The sequence below is a fragment of the Notolabrus celidotus genome, chromosome 5 (genome assembly GCF_009762535.1).
Source record: "Notolabrus celidotus isolate fNotCel1 chromosome 5, fNotCel1.pri, whole genome shotgun sequence".
Taxonomy (NCBI): Eukaryota; Metazoa; Chordata; class Actinopteri; order Labriformes; family Labridae; genus Notolabrus; species Notolabrus celidotus.
This window is the reverse complement of record NC_048276.1, coordinates 6,118,734-6,141,311: the sequence shown is the minus strand read 5'-3', so window position 1 is coordinate 6,141,311 and position 22,578 is coordinate 6,118,734. Positions and strand designations below refer to the sequence as shown.

Genomic DNA, 22,578 nt, shown 5'->3' with positions numbered 1-22,578 from the left:
TGCCTTTATGCTATGTACATGTCGACCAATTGCCACTTGTGTCTCCATCTTCAAGTGCGCCCCAAACCAAAATTCCTATAATATTAATACCTTGTAGAGCTCCCTTCAGGCGGTTCTGCCAGGGACGCCTTAATGTTACTTTAATTCAGAAAGATGTAGATCATTAATAATTACTCTGTCTTCCTGTGGTGTACTTAGGCTATTTGAGGGGCAGGGGTGAAAAAGATTAAAAGGGGCACCTGCTATAAACCATTTAATAATTGTTCCTCCTTGGCATTCTATAATCATAGGAATAATTAAACAACAGCTGGTTCCAGTCAGTCAGATAAGGCTTAAAAATTCAAGGTGGATGCCTAAAATTGTTAGGAATAAGTATCAAGAGAAGGGTCTGGGGTTCCTCCTCCAGGAAATTTTGAGCATCTATTTAATACCTTGTACCCATGAGAACATTTGTGCTTTAATTTGTGGTGGAAATAAAACAATATAATATGATTGCACAATTAACAAAACAGGAATGCAAGTTTCTGTATGGAGCGCATAACTCACAAACGTTAAATAACAGCCAAACAGAAATAATAAGGTTAATACTAAGAGGGCACTTTATCACATTTTATCCTTCAGAACCAGAGAGAGCATTATTTCATTTTTATGTCCAACAGAGGCATCCAAGAGGGCACTTTTACAGTGTTGTTTTCAGACATGAGGGCACTCTGGAGGGTGATCACCCAGCCGTTCCTTTAAGTACAACACTGCTATGTTCATATAATAACTTCAATGAGGAGCTGGGATCAGACAAAATGGAATAACCCTCTTGATATCCATGCTAATAAAGGTTGGCCTGTACTTTACAACAAAAATCAGAAAGCCCTGATGTACTAAATGAATACAAGGAAGTAATAGAAAAACTGATCACAGTGCACACAGGACAACATTTCATTGGCACTGAGAAGCTGTAGTCAACATTATGACACTGGGATGTCCCCTAGTGGCAAAACAAGGCAACGTCTACACATGAGAAATACTTTGGGTTTGAAACTATAATAATGTTGAACAAAACATGAGAGACACTTTGTGAGGAACTTGACATTTTTGTCAATCTAGGTGATATCTTTTTATCTCTTTTCTGATCATATCCTGTACACCGGCCACAAAAGTTCTCCTGCTTATTTAGACTGTAATGTCCCCCTTTTCTTGATTTTTTAACCTGCTAGCTGTATAGTGCATCGTCTGGCATAAATCCAGGAGCAACTGTCGGGTAAAAGACTCCAATGCTTTTGCTTTTCTAGATATTGTAAATTCATCATGTTTCAGTCTGTTCTGCATCAAGTAGGAATGTTTGTGAAAAGTATGACCTGGCTTAAAGCTGCTGTGAGGAACTTTTCATTTATATCAATTTGGCGCCCCCTTGTGGACAAAGTGACACTTCTTATCTCTTGCTCTGTACATGCAAAATTAGTGTTTTTAACAAAAACCTCACCCTGCTGTCTTTTAACAGCCAGATGTATCTCTCAATGTCATTATTTGCTATGAAAACAGCCAGAAAGGGTGTTTCAAATGTGTTTAACTTTTGCTACCTGTGCTTACAATTATGCAACACAAGTGCATCACTTAAAATGTGTTTTAGTGAGTGAGAATGTGTTTGTCTGTGAGGGTTCTCAGTCATCCAGGTCATGGATCATGGAGAATGTGTTTGCAAGTTGTCTAACCAGGTGAAAAGTGCTTATGGTTTTGCAAAAAGAGTAACCGATTCAATACATGTGCTCAGGCCGCTAAGGAATTTGGTTCAGACAATAGGGTTTAGTGTTTTAGCAATTGAGCTATTGACATTAAGCTCCTTCAGCAGCAGACTGAGACTCCCACCCTGCAGGACGGAGCGCTACCGCAGGTCCTTCATCCCATCTGCAATCAGACTGTTTAACACCAGCACTGCTGTGTCCCGTTAATCATCTGTTCTCATCTTTTCATTCCACTACATGGAAGTTACTATTTGACTTGGCACATTCACAAATAACTACTGTATCCATCTGAATCGCACTGTTCTTCATACTGTGTATGTTTCTTTTTAAATAACCTGGTGCAATTTTTATCGTGCAATAACATACCTTATCTATTTATCAGATAGAAGTGTACATAGTGTGTATATATCTGTAACAGTTGCCATATTCTATTTTATTTGTACTTTATTTTATATTATTCTATTTTATTTGATTCTATTTTATTTTATTTTCATTTTATTATATTATATTTTACCCTTGTCATTGCTATTATTATTGTTATTATATTTTTTAACTATGTTAGTACATTGTTGTATTCCCCTGTCCCATGTTGTAAGCTGCTGTAACAAAATAATTTCCCCCAACGGGGGATAAATAAAGTAAATTTTAAATGAGAAATACTGTAATTGGGGACTAAATAAAAAACAAAAGCATAAAAATGCCCAATTTGATCAACAAGCAGCCTTTTTGCCTTGAATATACTTGCTTGTTACTAGACAGGGTAATTTCCTACCCTTAATTTGATCTTCCAGTAGGTCAAACCTTTCCTTTATGTTGTTTCTTCAGGCAAAAAACTACGGAAGAGGATTAGGGCCACTGAAAAAAAAAAAAAAAATGAAGGTCAAAATTTTTTTTTTAAATTATTATTCTGAGAAAAAAGTCATAATTCTGAGATTAAAGTCAGAAATCTGACTTTATTCTCAGAACTCTGACTTTAATCTCAGAATTCTGACTTTTTTCTCAGAATAATAATTTTAAAAAAAACAAAAAAAAAAAACTTAATTTTTTTTTTCAGTGGCCCTCATCCTCTTCCGTTAAAAAACTGTCTCAATCTGGGTATTTCACTAAACACCACTGTGCCTGAGAGACCAACCTCAGGGACCGGAACACCCCTCACGCGTGTACGTCCTACGTCATGACGCAGCATCAGCTGTTGACAGACTGAATGAAGCTCCCTTCAATCTCGACCTTCTCCTCCTCCGGGGCGCTGCAGTGTGCTTGTCTCCTCTCGTGGCTCCTGCTGCCCTTGTTGCCGGTTCTTTTTAAACGCACATGCTGTTAGTGGGCCTCTCGGTACCGGAGCGTATGCTGCCATGAGTGCTTTGTGTCGCCTGATCCAAAGAGGACTGCTGAGCGGCCGTGCGTCCTGTCGTCTGATCCCCGGGCACCAGGATGCGTGCGGGCTGGCTTCGGCTCCATCGGTCCGGACACTCAGCTCATCCAGGTATCAAGACTAGCTCCCCGGCTAGCTGATGCCCTCTGTGGGGGCTGGGGTCGTGGCGTGGTTCGGTCTTGCTCGGTGGGAGTGAGAGGAAACGGTTTCTCCTGTAAATGCGTCAAAGTGTGTCCACACACTCCTCTGATAATAACCGTTAATCGCAGAGGTGACAGCTAGCTAGTTAGCAAGAGGGTTAACCTGCAGTTCAGCTACTATCACAGGGATATATGCCTCTGTTTTAATGTATAATACTCCTTTATACAGCCAAATACAACTATAATTATATATACATATATACTGAATGTATATCTACGTCGAGTTACTTCATTATTATGAGGTTATGCTAGCTTTCAGTGATGCTATCTATTACAACCTGTGTTAATGTGAACAGGCTGTAGTTATGTCATCTCCCTGTGTGATGCTCTCCATCCTCTAATGATAGTTTTACGGTTTATTTTAAAAGATTAGTTCATTTCATAATGAAAGATAATGTATCTGTACCTGCAGTGTAGCATAATGTGGTACTAAAAGCCTAACTACATAACTAACTAGAGACAGGAGTTGTAAGCTAGCATCAGCAATGATCTATCTGTGAAGCATCATTTACTACAATCAATCAATCTTCATTTATAAAGCACCTTTCATAGAAATCAAATGACACCCAAAGTGATTCACAGTGATTGAAAAACAAGAAAGAAGCAGAAATAAAATAATGGCAAGATTTATAAGGGGATAATAATAATAATAATAATACAAATTAAATTAACATAAAATAAAATAGAGACTTATGCACACAAACAATGAAATATGTGTAATTAAAATAAGTTAAGGCATCAAAATTAAGAATACAAATAGTTAAAATGAATAGATTTAAAAAGGGTAAGGATAAGAGTTGAAAATAGAACTAAGGCTGAAAATATCAATAAAACTGAGTAGATTAATAAATGAATGAATGAATAAATAAATAAAAATAGAATAAGATAACAGTTAAAATTAATAAAATATTAAAGTAAAATTTAAATCAATATTACAGTAAAAGGTAAGTAATAAAATTGTTAAACCCTAAATAAAAGCCAGACTGAATAAATATGTTTTTAGTTTACGTTTAAAAGTCTCAATAACTCTGAGAAAGCCCAATGGTTAGGGTTAGGGATCCGGTCCACTGACAAACACTGTAGGTTTGGTTTAGGGATCAAGTCCAGTGACCAATACTGTGGGTTAGGTTTAGGGATCAAGTCCAGTGACCAATACTGTGGGTTAGGTTTAGGCATGAACCCCGAGTGGTTAGGGTTGGGAGAGGCGATATATTACGAGTAAGCCCAAAGGTTAGGTTTAGGGATGAAGTCCAGTGTCCAGCAAGAACCCCGACTGGTTCGGGTTAGGGATGAGGTCCAGTGTCCAGCAAGAACCCTGACTGGTTCGGGTAAGGGATGATGTCCAGTGTCCAGCAAGAACCCTGACTGGTTCGGGTTAGGGATGATGTCCAGTGTCCAGCAAGAACCCTGACTGGTTCGGGTTAGGGATGAGGTCCAGTGTCCAGCAAGAACCCCGACTGGTTCGAGTTAGGATGTTCCATAGTTTAGGAGCGTCGTGGCTTAAAGCAGCGTCACCAAATGTTTTTGTTCTGCTATTATGAACAGCTTAAAGAGAGGAGCTGGAGGATCTGAGAGGCCCTCCTAGTTTATACACTGAAAGCATCTCTGATATGTAGTCTGGTGCAAGGCCATGCAGTGCCTTTAAAAACTAGTAAAATCATTTTAAAATCAATACGTAAAGCAACAGGCAGCCAATGTAAAGATTTTAAAATAGGCATACAGACAGAAGTTGTACTTTAGTGTTCCTTTAATTAACAATATAAATAATTAGACCAAAGTTAAACAAGTTGACTCATTAATCCTGAATAATGCTGCCACTGAAACCTACTTTTTCAGTCATATCCCCTGATTTACTTCATTTTGGAGATACTCGATCATCATTTCTAGGCCGTAGTTTAATCTTTACATTATTTTTTCTGCTTAATTAAAGATAATGTATCTGTACCTGCAATGTAGCATAATGTGGTACTAAAAGCAAAACTAACTAGAGACAGGAGTTGGAAGTTAGCATTAGCAATGATCTATATGTGAAGCATCATTTACTACAGGCAGAAGTTGCACTTTAATGTTCCTTAAATTAACCATATAAAGAAATAGACAAGAACTAAACAGATTAAACTAAATAAAGAGATATTTTCTTCACTTTGTTTTGGAGCTATCCTACCATCATTTTTAGGCGGTAGTTTATTCAATAATTACCATGTTCCTGCTTAATTGGTGACACAACTCAAATACTTAACCAGGCAGATTACATGTCTGATGACTGATCCACATGTTTGTTGTTTTTTCTCCACAGCCCAGTCAGCTTGACCTACGATGTCTTTGATGGGAAGGGAGAGAGCACTCCCTTGGTGTTTCTCCATGGCCTCTTTGGCAGCAAATCTAACTTCCATTCAATAGCGAAGTCCTTGGTGCAGCGCACAGGCCGGAAGGTAATGCAGTGATGAAGACACGTCACCTGTCTGCTGTTACAATTCATCGTTATGTGCTTGGTGTCGTTCTATGCAGCTTGACTCTAGCTCACTGGGTACCAGCAGTCATTTGATACAACTTCAATCCCAGCAGTTGTTACTTTTACTATAAACACTGGTACACAATCTGCTTGGAACTCATCTGTTCACGTGCACCAAAGAGCCTTTTCATCACTCAATAAAGACAGCAACACAGAAAGGTTTTTACTCTGTTTTACTCCTATTCCAAGTGTCCTAACTGTCCTTTGTCTAGATAGGTGCTGACTGTAGATGCCCGCAACCATGGTACCAGCCCTCACAGCCCGGAGCTGACCTATGAAGCCATGGCCGATGACTTGAAACACCTTCTTGCCAAGTTGCGCATCGAGAAATGTGTCCTCATCGGCCACAGCATGGGGGGGAAAACCGCCATGACGACTGCTCTGACACAGGTATGCAGTGAGCGAAATGTCACCAATGAGTTACTGTACAGTCAGCTCCACAGTGTTGTGAGTACAGAGTCACTAAGTAATGTTACTAATTAACGAGTTACTTACTGAGTGTATGTACTAACAAAATCAATAAGGCCGTGACAATGACAGAAATTCAAAAGGAGTCGTTACTTCAAGCATCAACCTCTGGTCTTAAAATAAAGGGCCAATCCGGAAGTCCTTAAAAACTGCAGTTCATTGAGCGTCCACTAGAGGCTTGCTGCAGAAACACAGGAAACCACATACACACCCATTCAAAGAAGATGAGTTAAACATGTTTACAGCCTGAGTAGCTAATTTCTCTATCGGCACACGCTGTACAGGGTGAATTATTTATAACTCTGTATTTTTGAAGACATTTAACTTACAAGTTTTACCTAAATAAGCACATAGCTGACTTGATTGACAGGTGGGCACCCTGTAGTTGTTAAATAAGACCCTAAAGGCCCGCCTCTTTACCTCACACTAGCTCAACAGAAGTTTGAGTTCAACATTTCCAATATGGCAACCGCCAACAATCAGATTCAAAACAGGGCCACAGAAACAGATGGGTGACGTCACAGATACTGCGTCCATTTATTATACAATCTAAGGTCTCTCTATCAAACTCAGTGGCTAGATTGTGTCAGCACAGCAGCATCCTAGGTGAAAGAATAGATCACACATTAAACACACAGAATATCTGATGATTGTTCAGGTGTGAGCTTTCTGTCATGGGAGTACCAGAACTGTTATTTTCTCTCCTTGAAGTAAAGCACAAGAATACAGCAGCTGAATTGTAGTCCATGCACAGGAAGGAAAACTTTGTCCACCACCAGGACTAGCAATTCTAATTTGACATGCTCCTACTAAAGTAGTTTCCAGAGAGCCTGGAGCTGCAAACACAGCTCACCCAGGTGAAGCTCAGGTTAGCTCTGCAAACCAAGAAAAAGCTGCTCCATCCAAACAGTCATGGTTTGATTTGAAATCACCACCAGCTCCACAATCTTTAATACAACACGGACTAAACAGTCCTGTTTGTGAGGTATGAGGTTGAAGACGAGCTTCTGTTGAAGACATGCAGCAAAAGAAGCAACACTAAAGATTCTTCCCCTCGTATCACTTATTTCCAGTAACTTTCCAAACACTCCTCCTCCCCCTGGATATGAAACACTCTTTGGTCCCCTCTGAGCTTAGTCATCCTCCTCTGCTCTCCTGCCACACCCTGCTGTCCTGGTCACATGTTTATTTGTCCTACATCTCTCTCTCTCTCTCTCTCTCTCTCTGTCCTGTGTCTCTGCAGCCTGATCTAGTGGAGAGAATGGTAGTGGTTGACATCAGTCCATCACAGACGTCCTCGCGCACCAACTTCCGCTATTACATCCGGGCCATGCAGGAGGTGAAAATCTCCAGTGACATCCCACGCTCCACTGCCAGACGGATGGCGGAGGATCAGCTGCGCAGTTTAGTCAAGGTCAGGACTTCTTCAGTGGAATTCAGGATGTTGGTTTGTTGGTGTGAGATAAACATTTCTTTGATTTCGTTTCCAGACTCTGACATTTGGCTTGAGTCAGAGGTGTTGCTTTTTTTGCAAACTGGTGGCTGAAGGAACAAGTTACTATCACAACACTGACATATCTTTTCTTAATAATTAGGATACTCAAAGAGGCTTTACATGAAGTGCAAAAAAGATAAAGGTATAAGATACAGGGGGAGAGATCAGAGGTGGGGAGGGAGGAGAGGTCACGTGTTGCAGGCTTCTTTGAAGAGGTCAGAAGAGAGTCAGAGTTGCAGATGTTTCAAGGGAGAGAGTTCCAGAGAGTTGGGGCAGCGATCGCGAGTCTCTGTCCCCCAAGTTGCGGTGCTTGGTCTTGGTGATGAGGGACAGGACAGGGACTCTTGATAAAGCTGACAGAGCAAACAACCACATTCAGATGAAACATTAAAACCATCATTCATCTGGGGTTGTTTTTTTACCACCTACATCTTGTTTCCACCAGCTTGTAAGAGATCATTGTCTTAATAGCTGATATATTATCTACCACTCACTCACTCACTTCGTCCAGCTCCTGTCTGGAGGTGAGCCGGTGATGTAAAGTGTTCTTTCCAGAGCTTATACCCTGAGACACGCTGCCTTCCACTGCTTAATATGTAACTCCAGTCTGTTTATATAAAGGCACCACTCTTACACTGTTCAACTTTCCCCCAGGAGCGCTCGGTGCGTCAGTTTCTGCTCACTAACCTGGTGGAGCAGAACGGTCACTACGCCTGGAGAGTCAACTTGGAGGCCATCTCTGCACACCTCGATAACATCATGAGCTTCCCCAGCTTTGAGACCAACTTTGAGGGACCCACGCTGTTTTTAGGAGGAGCGAGCTCTGCTTATATCAGGTAACAAACATCAAGGACTCAGACTGAGTTCAATAGATTGGATGAGAAGTTGAACGTTACTGACACAAAGTCATACTTATCATGACATTGATCTTTAACTAAGAAAAATATAGCAGTGTTTCTCCATGAAAGTAAAGCCTGATTTATACTTCTGCGTTGAATTGTCTGCGTAGCTCCCGTACCTACACAGAGGCCGACCCACATAGCTGACGTGCACCTCCTCGTAAAAGGTAACTACGCGTTGAATCAATGCGGACCGCAAGCCCTGTGATGGGTCGGCTTGGCTGCATTGCATTTCCCGCATTTACAACACTTCCTGGATCAGAGATAAACAGAGAAACAGGCAACCGGCTATCACATACCCCTTTTCGGCCGAGGCAGTTTCAGGGCCCGTTTGGAGCCGGAGTGAACCGGCTCCCGGCTGGGAAAACCGGTTCCAGAGCTGCTCCAACTCTTTGCTGGTCTAGAACCGTGGACCGCTTACGTCAGGGGTGGGGGTGGGGTTGCAGTGATCAGAAACACAAACCAAACGTATTTCCACCATAGTCCTGCTGCAAAAAAATAAAAGAGACTAATTGATTCCAAAGCAAAGCAGTTGTCGGTCGAGGAGAAAAGCTGCTGTTGTCCGCCATCGTTGTTGTTGTGAGGGAAAGTTTGCGCTAGAGCTGCTGGGAAAAGCGGTCACTTCAATCTGACTTCATGACCTGCCTCTTCCACGGGCTCGAGCGGGCGGAAAAACAAACGGGTGCCACGCTGGTTCGCGAGTTCATCCAGCTCCGAACCAGCGCGAGCACCCGCCCGTAAATACAATCTGGTTCGCCTTGGTCGAAAAGAGGTAAGAGAGACCACACTGCTCTCAAGCGTTTCGGCGGAGAATTGCTGCGGACACATCGACGCACAAGTATGTGGTGCTCATGTCCACGTCATCCACTGCTGCGTAGGGTCGACACAGAAGTATAAATCAGCCTTAAGATGTGAAAAGTAACCATGCAACTAAGAAATCAAACTGTAAAAGAGCAATGAATGTTTTAACAAACGTAACAAGATTTGATGACTGCACTAATTTAGTAAGTATGGACTGTGTTTCAAATGTAACGCTTCTTAAATTAATCCTGATTTCCTATTGGACAATTCATTTCCCATCATTCATTTAAGGAGAAACAGAAAGAGTTCCCCATTATACCAAAGAGTAGAATCCTCACACCGAGGTTTTCTCCTCCTATATTTACATTTTAAGTCTTAGGGCGGATCCACACTAGTAAACAGTCATTCATTCATTCATAAGAATTGTATTTGCTCACTTCAGTGTTTGACAACACAACATATTCAATACACATCTTCACAAATATGTACACACTCTCCATGAACAAACAGAAGCAGGAAGAAGACAAATGATAGTACCTGACCCTCCCCTTAATCACAACATAATCTAACACGAAACCAGACGGCTAATCAACCTTCTCTTTTCACAAAACATCAAATGTAACAACAAACACTGAACAATCAAATGCAGATTTACTGGATGAGTATGTAGTTCCCCATCACTTTACCTTTCATCATCTTGTATGTGCACAAACAGTAAGGATCAGGGGAACAAACAGGGAACTAATTGGCTGCAGGTCTCAAGAAAACAATGAGGTCATCATTAATCCCAGATGTTCACAGCTGATGATGAGATAATACTAACAGAATCTCTGAGAAGTACAAAAAGAGGAGAACGATTCTCACCCCTTCCTTCTTTTACATCCCCATCCAGCTCTGAAGATTACCCAGAAATCCAGAGGCTGTTCCCGTACGCCGACATCCAGTACATCCCGGACGCGAGCCACTGGATCCACGCAGACAAACCCTTAGATTTCATCAGCTCCATCAGCTCCTTTCTGAAGTCTTAGCTGCATCCTGCCCCATGCTGCAAAACTTTTTTTTAAATGCTCAGCACCTCTGAGCAGTCCTTTCTCTGACAATGAAAGGAAGGAATCCGCAGCTTCAGCAACCAGGACCGGAGTCATTAATAGCTGCCAACACTGGACCAAACTTGCCCTTTTACAGCAGTCAGAACTCACCCTTCAACCATGTTTTTGTGTATCGTAACGAGGGTGAACTTTTCTCTTGTGTTGCCTCACTGCCAGAAAAAGTGTTGCAATTAGATTGACTGGTTTCTAGATAGACGCATTTCATTGATTTGATTTATCTGTTGGTAGAAAATAGCACAGGAGGTATTGTCTGTTTCACACAGTGGGCGGTTTTGAAGGTGGTATATATGATACTAATCCAAAGAAACTCTCATATGCACAGTGCTGACTTTAAACTATAGTCTAGTGTAATAGAAATGTGGCTTCAGATTAAATAAAAAACAGGGGATGATGAAATGGACCAGCTGGAAGTTAGATGCTTATGTTTTGACAGTTTTGAGTGAATAAATAATGTACGTGTGGAAAGCTGTTTGCAAGAGAGAACGGAGGAATGTGCAAAAGCAGAAATAGGGTGTAGCTCATGGGGGGGGTCGGTATTGTGTGTCAGGTGGTTGAATCGCTGCATAAAGGCAGTTCTATGGGCTTTACATGTACAGGTGGTGTGTTGTAGAAACTTCTTTAAATGTTGATAATAGTGATATATTCAGTATTTCAGTCTGGATCTTGGCTCCTCGCATCCTCTCCTCCGCGTATCTGCTGTTCTTTAGGGAGGTGAAGACTCACAGGTTACAGTTACTTGTCACAACTCGAGGTCATCAAGAGTGCTGGTCATATCTTTACGCCAATATGATCATCTTTAAATCCCAGCTGAGACGCTCAAATGCAGTATTATCACGATCTGTTCCCTGATTATCTCAGGTTACTGGACTGGATATGCTAATTAGTACGCGTGTATTATTCTCCTATCTGTCTTGTACTAAGCCGTAGTGATGGTGTTGTGTCTGTAGACGATCAGTGTTTTGATCAAACCTGTTTTATTCTCCGTGTCCTACATATTTAAAAGCGAGGCGCTTTCTGGGTTACGACACAAATATGCTGCAAACAGGTGCGTTGTTAACTTATTGTGAGTGTGTTGATATCATTTCTGTTTCCATGAGTGTGATGAGTACAGTCGAGTGGTGAAACTGCCATCCGTATGAAAAAGCAGGGTGTAAATTTGTATGTGCCTCTTTTGTCAAGAGCTCCTTTTTCCATTTCAGTATGACTTGATATAAAGTTTTATTCTACAACCTTAACGAGCAGACTCCAGATTGGCAGCTGGGTTGCCAGGTCTGTGTGACTTTTCTGACAAGGCAGGCTAACAGGTGAGGGGGGGGGGGGGGATCTCCCCTATGAGGCACTAGATGTTTACTACAATCAGTGTTTTATGTTTGTTTTATGTGAATACAGACGTCTAAAAAGCTTTGAATTACCAGATTTAAGTTAGAGGAAATCTTTTATTCTTTGGTTTTTATATAAAAGGCTCCGGTTAGCGGAGCAGCACCGTTTCTTCCTCCTCAACCTCAGGACAGATTTGTCTTGCTGCTGAAAAACGAATCAGATGATTATTCACCGCAGACATTTGAATGCAGGCCCCGCTACGGCTTCTTTAGCGCTGCAGTGGGACGAAACGTTTCAAGATCAACGACAACGACGTCAAATTTATTCACACTGAAAAGCTTTTTGAAGACCGTTTAGGATTAGTGTTTAGGATTGTATAATGTCGATAATATCAGCATGCCTTCTCTCTTGTCATCAGATGTAAATTTGCAGTGCTATGTACGTCTCAGTTTGTTTAACATGTTGCCACAATAATGGAACTCATTCTAGATAACGCCATATATAAATGTAAAATGTGTTCAAGAAGATTATAGGAGTGAATTATATATTATTTAAATTGTAAAAACTAATATTATACAATAAAATCATAAAAAACCTCTCAGAGATGTTTATTTTTATTTCGCTTGAATCAGAATCACAAACTGCCTCACTGGATTAAAAAACTGGATGAGGGGGCGCTGGTGGCCTAGTGGTCTAAGCACCCCACATACAGAGGCTACAGTCCTCGTTGCAGCGGTCGCCGGTTTGATTCCAGACCAGTCGACCATATCCTGCATGTCTTCCCCCACTCTGCTCCCCACATGTCCTGTCTCTCTTCAGCTGTCCTATGGAATAAAGGCAAAAAGCCCCAAAAATGTAACTAAAAAAAAAATGGATGAGCAACAACTTCCTCAAACTCAACTGCAATAAACCTGAACTCAATCCAGAACCTCCATCGGCTTCCCATCACCTCCTGGATACAGTACAAGATCCTCCTCATCATCACCTACAAAGCCCTCCATAATCTAGCTCTCTCCATAATCTGGCTCCCTCCTACCTCACCGACCTTCTTCAACCATGCAATCCCACCCGCAACCTCCGTTCCACCAACGCCAACCTCCTCACCCCTCTCAGCAAACCCAAGCACCGAACCTGGGGGGGACAGGGCCTTCTCTGTCGCTGCCCCCACCCTCTGGAACTCTCTCCCCCAACACCTCAGGCTTTCTCCCTCACTCACCAACTTCAAATCTGGACTCAAACACACCTATTTAGAAAGGTTTTCAACCTATAATTGATTGTTTGTTTTATTTGCTTTGCTTTCCTTTGTTTTATCTATTGTAAAACTTGTTTTTTTTGCAGAGTGTCTTTTAAAACTTCTAAAGCGCTCATCTATTATTCTCATCGGCCCCAAATCCCTCCTCACCTCCACCCAGAACCTTTCACGAAGCATCGACCGCCCCACAGTCACACCCTCCCCAGTAGTCAGTAACCTCGGCATCATCCTCAACCACACTCTCTCCTTCAAATCACACATCAGAAACATCACCAAAACATCCTTCTTCCACCTCAGATCCTCTCTCTCTTCCTCTGCTGCCGAAACACTCATCCACGCCTTCATAACCTCCCGACTCGTCTACTGCAACAGCATCCTTCACAGCCTTCTCTCCACTGACCTCAAAAAAACTCCAATACGTCCAGAACTTGCCCGGTTACTCCCCCACTCCCGCTCCAGAGCCCACCTCCCACTCATCCTTCAGCACCTCCACTGGCTCCCCAATATAGCACCGAATCCACTTCAAGATCCTGCTCATCCCCTACAAAGCCCTCAATAACCTCACCCCCTCGTGACAGATCAACCTCCTCAAACGCCACTCCCCCATCTCGCCACCTTGGGCCCGCTCACCAATCGTCTTTTTAAGGACCTTAGGGACACTTAAAAGGCCAGTCCCCTGAGAACGAAGCGCCCGAGCAGGCACATATGGATCCACCAGGTCAACTAGATAAGAGGGTGCCAAACCATTTACAGTTTTAAAAGTCAACAGGAGCACTTTAAAATCCACTCTGGCTTGAACAGGCAACCGATGAAGAGAGGACAGCACTGGAGTTATAATAATAATAATAATGATAATAATACATTTTATTTAGAAGCGCCTTTCAAAACACTCAAGGTGACTTTACAGACAGAATAAAACATAACAAATAAAAACAACATGATAAAATAAATAAAGAAAGCAGAGTTACACCAAGTTAAAATGAGGCAGTGACGTTAGACAGGGAATGCAGTTTGAAACAGATGAGTTTTAAGTTTTGATTTGAAGAGGGGTAGAGAGTCAGAGTTTTGGATGTCTGGTGGGAGTGAGTTCCAGAGTTGGGGAGCAGAGCGACTGAAAGCTCTGCTCCACATGGTGCTGAGACAGGCAGGGGGGGCACAGAGAGGTGGAGGGAGGAGGAGGACCTGAGGGAGCGAGAGAGGGTGACAATGTGGAGGAGATCAGACAGATACAGGGGGGAGAGGTTGTGAATGGCCTTGAATGCGTACAGGAGGATTTTGAAGGAGATTCGGAATTTGACCGGGAGCCAGTGGAGCTGCTGGAGGACGGGGGTGATGTGGTGAAAAAGAGGGGATTCTGGTGATGATGCGGGCTGCAGAGTTTAGACCAGTTGAAGTTTATGGAGGGATTTGTGAGGGACACCAAAGAGGAGTGAGTTACAATAATCGATACGGGAGGTGACGAGACTGTGGACCATGATAGCAGTGTTGAGAGGGGCGGAGACGGTTGATGTTGCGCAGATGGAAGTATGCAGACCGGGTTATGTTATTGATGTGAGAGTGGAAAGAAAGTGAGCTATCAAGGATGACACCCAGACTCTTTACCTGAGGGGAGGGGGAAACTGTTGAGCTGTCTATGGTGAGAGAGAAACTGTCAGCTTTGGATCAGGTGGATTTAGTACCTATGAGGAGGAGTTCTGTTTTAGTGCTGTTAAGTTGAAGGAAGTTGGAGGTGAACCAGGAGTTATGTGCTCATACCTGTTAGACCTGTTATAGGGGAGGAGAAGGTTCTTGTAGTGAGAGCCAGTGAAGTTGGATGAGAACAGGAACTCTTTCCCTCCAAACATCTGCAACTCTGACTCACTCCAATCATTTAAACAAAAACCTCAAGAGCTTCCTGTTCAAAAAAGCATCCAACACATGACCTCTACTCCCGCCCCGCCTCTGTCCTTGTTCTGTTTTATTCATCTGCTTTATTTAAAAAGTATATTTGTATTATTATTTTTCTATAAAGTGACTTTAAGTATCAAGGAAAGCGCTATACAAAACCTATCAATTATTATTATTAAAATAACAGCAGGAAAAAGTGCGTCCCATGAAGGCTTCTCATAATATAACAGAGTATAAAGAGCAGTCTGACTCAGGAGGAGATTTGAAGGAGCGTTAGCGTTAGGAGTTTATTTACAGAAAGACAAATATTAAATATCACATGGCTCGTTCGTAATTACAGTCATATATGTTACAGTAATGACAGTCAAAGATTAAAAGGATGTCATCCCAACTTCATGAAGACCCTCTCTGACATGCATAAGTCATACAAACAACCTGCCTGGAATGATTATTGTGTCTGATTTGTACAAAGAGCTTAATCATGTTAAAAAGCATACACTTCATGTTCTCCCTCAGAGAGAAATCCTAAATGCTTTGGTGTGTTATTGTTCATTTGAGATGTGACAGCTATACAAGTACCCTGTACATATGTTTGCATACACGCCTTAAACTCCAACTAATTTACAACAAGCAGAACACATTTTTAAGAGGAGAGGGTCTTCAAATGGCAAGACTATTAAGGCACTCATTTTAAGGTTATCACCGCTTCAATCTAGTGACACAACCTCAAAGTCATCGCCCTTTCCTGTATCTGAATCCTGCCCTGATGCATCCTGGTCTCCTGGACGGCTGCTCTTGCCCCTCCTCAGCCTGTCCCTCCAGGTGCGTTGGGTAGGAGACGTGCTGGGAGTGGAGGCAGCAGATTTGGAGATGTAGATTTGGTTGGGGATGGTTATGGGAGGCACAGCTGTAGCCTTGGAGTAGGTGGCGGGCCGCTGAATAGGCTGCTTGTTGGTTCTCCTGAGGAGACCCAGGCGAGAGGGCTTCTTCTGGGCTTGCTCTGCCTGCTGCTGCATCTGCAACTGCTGGTGGAGCATCAGCTGAACGTCCTCCTGAGGGAAGGAAAACAAACAGGCTGTCAGAATACTGTAAATACTGACTTTGATGAATCTGCCAACAGGTGAAGCAACGGGACGTGGGAAAGAGGTAAGATACATGCTCTGACAAGGCAGGTTTCAAACCTGAGAGAGTTTGATGTACAAGTATGATAAGTTGCAGTTTTACATGGCTGACTGTACAGACAGTACAAAGGAACTATAATGAAAGAAAGACTGGTCATTGAGTGGGAAAGTTTTGTATTGCAACTTCTGTTTTTTTTAAGTTGTGTTTTTGGTCATTTTGCCTTTATTGGACAGGACAGCTGGAGGGAGACAGGCTGCAAATGGTCGAGGCCGGGAGTCAAGCCTGCGACAGCTGCAACAAGGACTGAAGCTTCTGTATACGAGGCATGCACTAAGACCAGGGGTTCCCAAACTTTTCAGCCCCCCAAAATATTGTTGCCAAAGACTTGTGACCCCCACTGTCCCTCAATGTGAGTTGCTTTTAACCACTGTTTGTGTCTATGTTTTTATAACATGGGGTAAAATATGCAATTAGATTATTTGAAAAATAATAACATTCTGGAAGACGTCTCACAACCCCCCATAATCGTCTTGCGACCCCCCCAGGGGTTCCCAACCCCTACTTTGGGAAGCCCTGGCTTAGACCACTAGACCAACGAAGCCCCACAACTTCTTTTTGTGTGTAGTGTTACTTTTTAACAACCTAAATTTGTATTTTAGCCTTATATTGCAAAACCAATTAGTTTTGTCTGCTCACATGGTTTATACAACCTCTCTTAGGTAGCAGCAAGTAAACATCACCATTTTGGGTTTTACATTTTTGAAATCATCTAAAAGACCAACATGTCATCTATGAAAAATGTTGGATTCATGGATTTAAATAAATTGATGTTATTCCTATTAAAAGACCATTCACCAATTTAGACATCTTTCAGATGGATCATAAAGAAAGATTGAAAATAGATAGGAAATAATTATATCAATCAAACTTTTTGAATAGTTATTTCAAGATGACAATATGTTCAGTAAATGTGTGATATATCAAAAGAAAATAAAGTAGCATTTAGTGCATTTGTAGGTAAGATTGCACATTTTAAAAGTTGAGGGGAATTTATGTTGACCACGAAACTCTAAAAGCTCTTACTCGAGATGATGCTTGGTTTAGTCATTCTAGACTATTGCACAAAAACACTTCCTGAAAGCGGACCCATCCATCTATGTTTATTCAGAGATTATTCTCAGCTGATAGAATAAAACAATTCTTATTTTTAAAAAGATTTTAAGATACTTTCAATCCCGTTTAAGGCAAAACATGGTCTGACCCCTCCATATATCTCTGAGCTTTTATCCCCCTATGAACCAGGACGCCAGTCTGAGATCCTCTGACAGTGCAGCAGTGCTCTGCTTGCTGTTCAAAGGTCTGGACTGAAGACTGAAGGCAACAAGGCCTTCACTATCAGAGCTCCCCAAACTGTGGAACAGCCTGCCAGAGGAGATCAGACTTGCAGAATCAGTCCCTAATTTTATTTTGCTACTTCAGACACACCTTTAAAGTAAAGCTTTAATTTTGTGAATTTATTCTAATTAAAAGTGATATAAAAATACAATTCTAATTATTATTAATATTATTATAATACTTCTTCACCCGCGGTGTCTCACGGAGAGATACCGCAGGTCTTTTCTTCCTGCAGTGGTCAGACTCTATAACCAATAATATATATATATATCATAGACTGTATAAAATATGGACGTAGTATCCGTGACGTCACCCATCTGTTCCTGAGAGCTGTTTTGAAGCAAATCGACGGCAGCAGCCATATTGGTAATGCGAAACTCAACTAGGCAGAGTGTGACGTAGTGTGAGTCTCTTAGCCAATGGCTGTGTGTTCCCGACCGGGAGTCACATCAGTCATGTCCTTATTTGGGCAAAACTCATAATCTTAATATCTTCTTAACAATCACGTTAGAAAAAAATTCACCCCCCGTACAGTGTGTGCCATTAGAGAGATTAGCGTTGTAGGGCGAAGCCTTTTTTTGAACCAGGCTGTAAACATGTTTATTAATGCTGCAAAGATCGTCTTTTCCCATTCATATCTATGTGGTTTCCGGTGTTTCTGCAGCCAGCCTCAAGAGGATTCTCAAAGTATTGCAGTTTATATCACTTCCGCATTGGCTTCATCGTTTGAGACCGGAGTTTGCCGCTTGATATATATATATGTGTGTAAGATATGCTTATTTTTTACCTCTTAAATTTTAATTTTAATTGCTAATAACTTTTTAATAACTGTTACTTATAGGCTCTTGTTTGCTTTACATATTTATTTTGCACTGTCTACTCTGTTACTGTTACACTTGAATTTCCCCATTGTGGGACGAGTAAAGGACTCTCTTATCTTATTATTATTCTTTTTATCATTATCACTAGTATTATTATTATTAGTAGTATTATTTTAGGATTATTGTACACTCTTGAAACTTATTTATGAATGGTATATGTTTAATTACCACACATCTGTTCTTACAGTGTGAAAATTCTTAAACTCTGATCCGTGCTTTCTGTGTCACTCAGCGTTCACTGTAAAATGAATTAGGTCAAAACACTGCGTCGTCACAGCAACTGTCTTTGGCCCGTGCAGAATGTAATCTGTGAACATTCTAATTGTGTTTAATCTCTGAGAGCACACGTGAGAAACTCACTAATTATGACACGTGGGACTTGATTTACGGCGGGCGTGTGCGTGCTCTACTTTTCCAGCACACATATTCACATTCCTCCCTGTCTCTATTTTGTTCAACATGACCCCATATTTTAGATTCTCTGTTATGCCTTCACGTGTTCAGAGACACCCGCCCTTTGTCTTCTGACTTTCTTCACACATTTCGATCATCATCATTAAACTTTCAACATGTCTGAGGTTTTACCTTCCAGGCCTCCAACTCCAGAGACATCTCCAGACGTTTCTGCACGGCTTCCAGGACCTGGTTATTCAGCATCATCATCTCTGTTTTGCTCCGCAGCAGCTCTTCCTCCATGGCCTTCTTCCTGCACAGCAGAACGGAGAGAATGACACATTTCTTAAATTAGAGTCTTTCAGCTTCTCTTTTTCCTCTTTAAATCTGGAGTCACTGATTACTGTGTACTTACTTCTCTATGGCCTCGTCTCTGTCCCGCAGAGCCTGCTGGAGGAGAGCACTGTCCTCTGCTCCTTTTCTAGAGGGTGACTATTAAAAGAAGAAGAAAGAAGGAGAGTTAACTTATGAACCAACTCTTGTTATTGTCTAACTTAACCTCAGTGTCTTCCCTCTCTCTCTTGCCTTTCACCTGAGATCCTTATCTATCCTAGCAGTCAGTTATCCTCCTTGTGACTCTCAAGTGAATACCAGAGAGGGGCACATTCCTGCCTCTGTTATTTTAGCCTAGTCAGGCCACATAGTTGTGTCTTGATACCTGGGCAGAGGAATTAGAAATCTTCTCATGGGAACAATTGTGAAGATGCGTCAGCAGGAGGAGCCCTGATGACTCTTGTGTGAGTTGTTTGTTTGAGTACAGGCCTCAGGGCGTACTGTAAGGATCCCTGCGTATAAATACTTTGTTGACAATACAAATTGCTTTCTGTATTGCCAACACTGTAATTAGTCTTATACAGCAGCATCTATTAATAGGGCCATGTTGTTACCCTATAAAAATGAAAGACACTATAAAGAAACTCTGGAGTCATTATTTGTGGTGTGAATACTTTGCCGCCTGTCCACTTTTCCTTCCTTTCCCCTTTGATGTTTGAGGCAAATATTTCTCAGGCACATTCTCACTGTAACAATCACGTCAGGGTGTGATTGAGCTTAATGAGTTTCATTTGGGTGAGTGCAGGTGTTTCCTCTACCTGTGCGGTGTGGCTAATTGCCAGTTTGCGGGCCACATTCTGCAGCTGGCCCAGGGCATGGTCCAGCTGGTTTTGTCCACTGGAGGGATTAGGCAGGCTGGACTCGGACTCGGTGAGAGGGTGCAGGAGCCGCAGAATGGACATGACTTCCTCTGTGACCTGTGATGGAGACGACAAGTGAGAAGTTAGATTCATCCTTCACATTCCTACATTTAGCCCAGTTTCACAGCACACCTTAGACGATGGCTCCAGACACTAATCTGTATCCATCTCTCTCTCTCTCTCTCTCTATCTATCTCTCTCTCTCTCTTTCTCTCTCTCTCTCTCTCTCTCTCTCTCTCTCTCTCTCTCTCTCTCTCTCTCTCTTTCTCTCTCTCTCTTTCTCTCTCTCTCTCTCTCTCTCTCTCTCTCTCTTTCTCTCTCTCTCTCTCTCTCTCTCTCTCTCTCTCTCTCTCTCTATCTCTCTCTTTCTCTCTCTCTCTATCTATCTATCTATGCTCTGCTCATGGTGGATTAAGATTAAGGAAGGTATAAATAGAGGGTGAGTGGGGTTGAATATTTTTTGTTGACCGACACCATCATCGTCATTATCGTTGTTTATTTCGATCTTTTTTGGTATTTATTTATTTTGAGTGTTTTGTTCATAAATAGAAAACTTTCCTTGGACTTTTTTTTTCTATTTATGGCAAGACACGTCACAAACACGATCCCACTTAGTCTCTACGTCACCTTTCAATCTGAGCCGCTTCACTGTTCATAATTTGACATAGAGTGGTCTAGACCTGCTCTGTTTGATTGATTGATTGATTGATTGATTGATTGATTGATTGATTGATTGATTGATTGATTGATTGATTGATTGATTGATTGATTGATTGATTGATATGTTGGTGCATGTTTATTTGGTCCAACTGCAGACATATCTCTCTATTAGTGCACTTATTTGCACTTTTGTATATCTCATATGTGATCTTGTGATGTATTGATGTTTCCATCTGTTATTTATCTTCATCGTTTGTTATGAACTCTGTTTTGACCTTTATTGCCAACTCTGGCTTATTTACATGGATTCTACGCTGAAATGTCCATTAATATGCACTGTCCCTTTAAATAAATACATAAATACAGGTGTGTTTTATGTCCTGGAGCTGTGTGTGACCTTTACCCTCTCTCTGTGTTGACTCCATCCAGGTCCTTCTCTGCTCTCCTGCAGTTTGTCCACCTGAGCCTTCAGCTTGATGCTCCGTCTCCGGGACAGCTCCACTTCTCTGCGCACTTCTTTCAGCTGGAACCCAAAAAAGATCACAGGGGGAACATATTAACAAGGTGCTATCTTTTATTTATTTGTTTATGCTGTGTAGATAATTACAGGCCTGCACACAGAAAGCACCACCTCGTGACATTTTAACAGAATGTAAATAGAAACTGCTAAGCTGGATTCCTGGGTGAAACTGTAGACGAGAAATCCAGTCGTACCGGCTGAGGTGTATTACACCACAGACAAACACCACAAATATGCACGGACAGTTGCATTCATTGAATCAAAGCTGCAGACAACAATACCTGATTTGTTAAAGCCTCTTACGCAAAGGAAGACATTTTCCTCCAACATTATTTCAACTTTACACTCAAACACAGTCATCAGGTGGAGTCTTCATATAAAACAGAACCATTACAGTGTTTTTGTTTTGATTATAGCTTCTATCTGTTCTTGTCTTTTAATTACTGTCCTACTTTTTATTGGGTGATTTGTTTTGTGTCCTCCTCATTGACAGTTGGGACCGTCTCTGCCCAGTAAAACAGGTTTTGATGAATAAACAGGTTTAAGCCTGTCTGAAGCAGACTTTAACTCATCCACTACACAAACAACCTTCCTCTTATTAAAAACACACACACATTAATGTAAAGACAGCTCATCCTACCGTGTCTGAGACTGGACTGTGTCCCAGTGTCCGGCGTCTCCCCAGTGGCCTCCCACTCCTGATCAGGTCTGGTAAAGTCCCATCGATGTAGCTTCTCTGCAGGGAGCTCCTCTCACTCTCTCTGTCTACTGACTCTGTGGACTCGCTCGCCACCTTCAAGGCCAGCTCACCTGGAATGTCCTTCTCTTCGGACGGCGAGGTGCTGCTGCTGTCCGTGTCAGGCAGATCATCTTCATCTTTTAGATTCAGATCAGTGAGGAGCTGGGAGTTGTTGAAGAGACTCAGACCACCACTGTCTGTTTCATCAAGGTCCCCAGAGGAGAAATCCTCCAGATCTACAGCCTCTTCATGTTCCCTTGGATCTTCTGGTTCTGCTGTGTCAGAGGATTTTGGATCTGTTGGGAGGATTGTAGATCTGTAGGAAGAAGTCTGACTCCTTAGCGAGCTCCATTGTTTATCCTCCAGTCTGTTCAGAGAGGAGTAGAGCTGCTGACTGGTGGTGTTTCGAGGTCTCAGCTGCTCATTGAGCATCGAGAAAGACTGTGAGAAGTCCATGACCAGCTTGGTTAGAAGTCAAATCAAACAAACCAGCAACAGTAAGCGTCTCTCTACATATACACATGAAAGAGTCAGAAGGAGGAGGGATGAGAATGTCTCCAAACT

The 22,578-nt window shown here is 42.0% G+C and overlaps 2 protein-coding genes across 2 annotated transcripts; one reads left to right on the top strand and one right to left on the bottom strand.

The window, feature by feature from the left end:
* Positions 1-2,904: 2,904 nt before the first annotated feature.
* Positions 2,905-12,513, top strand: abhd11 (abhydrolase domain containing 11). The gene is made up of 6 exons (XM_034684366.1): positions 2,905-3,219; positions 5,605-5,740; positions 6,037-6,210; positions 7,532-7,702; positions 8,438-8,619; positions 10,376-12,513. Exons 1-6 carry the CDS (start codon positions 3,089-3,091, stop codon positions 10,509-10,511), a joined length of 930 nt encoding a protein of 309 aa, XP_034540257.1. The 5' UTR covers positions 2,905-3,088; the 3' UTR covers positions 10,512-12,513.
* Positions 12,514-15,308: 2,795 nt separating this feature from the next.
* On the bottom strand, positions 15,309-22,578 carry bicdl2l (bicaudal-D-related protein 2-like). The gene is made up of 6 exons (XM_034683994.1): positions 21,916-22,578; positions 21,159-21,278; positions 19,994-20,152; positions 19,258-19,334; positions 19,035-19,155; positions 15,309-16,103 (listed from the first exon to the last, which is right to left on the bottom strand). Exons 1-6 carry the CDS (start codon positions 22,468-22,470, stop codon positions 15,759-15,761), a joined length of 1,377 nt encoding a protein of 458 aa, XP_034539885.1. The 5' UTR covers positions 22,471-22,578; the 3' UTR covers positions 15,309-15,758.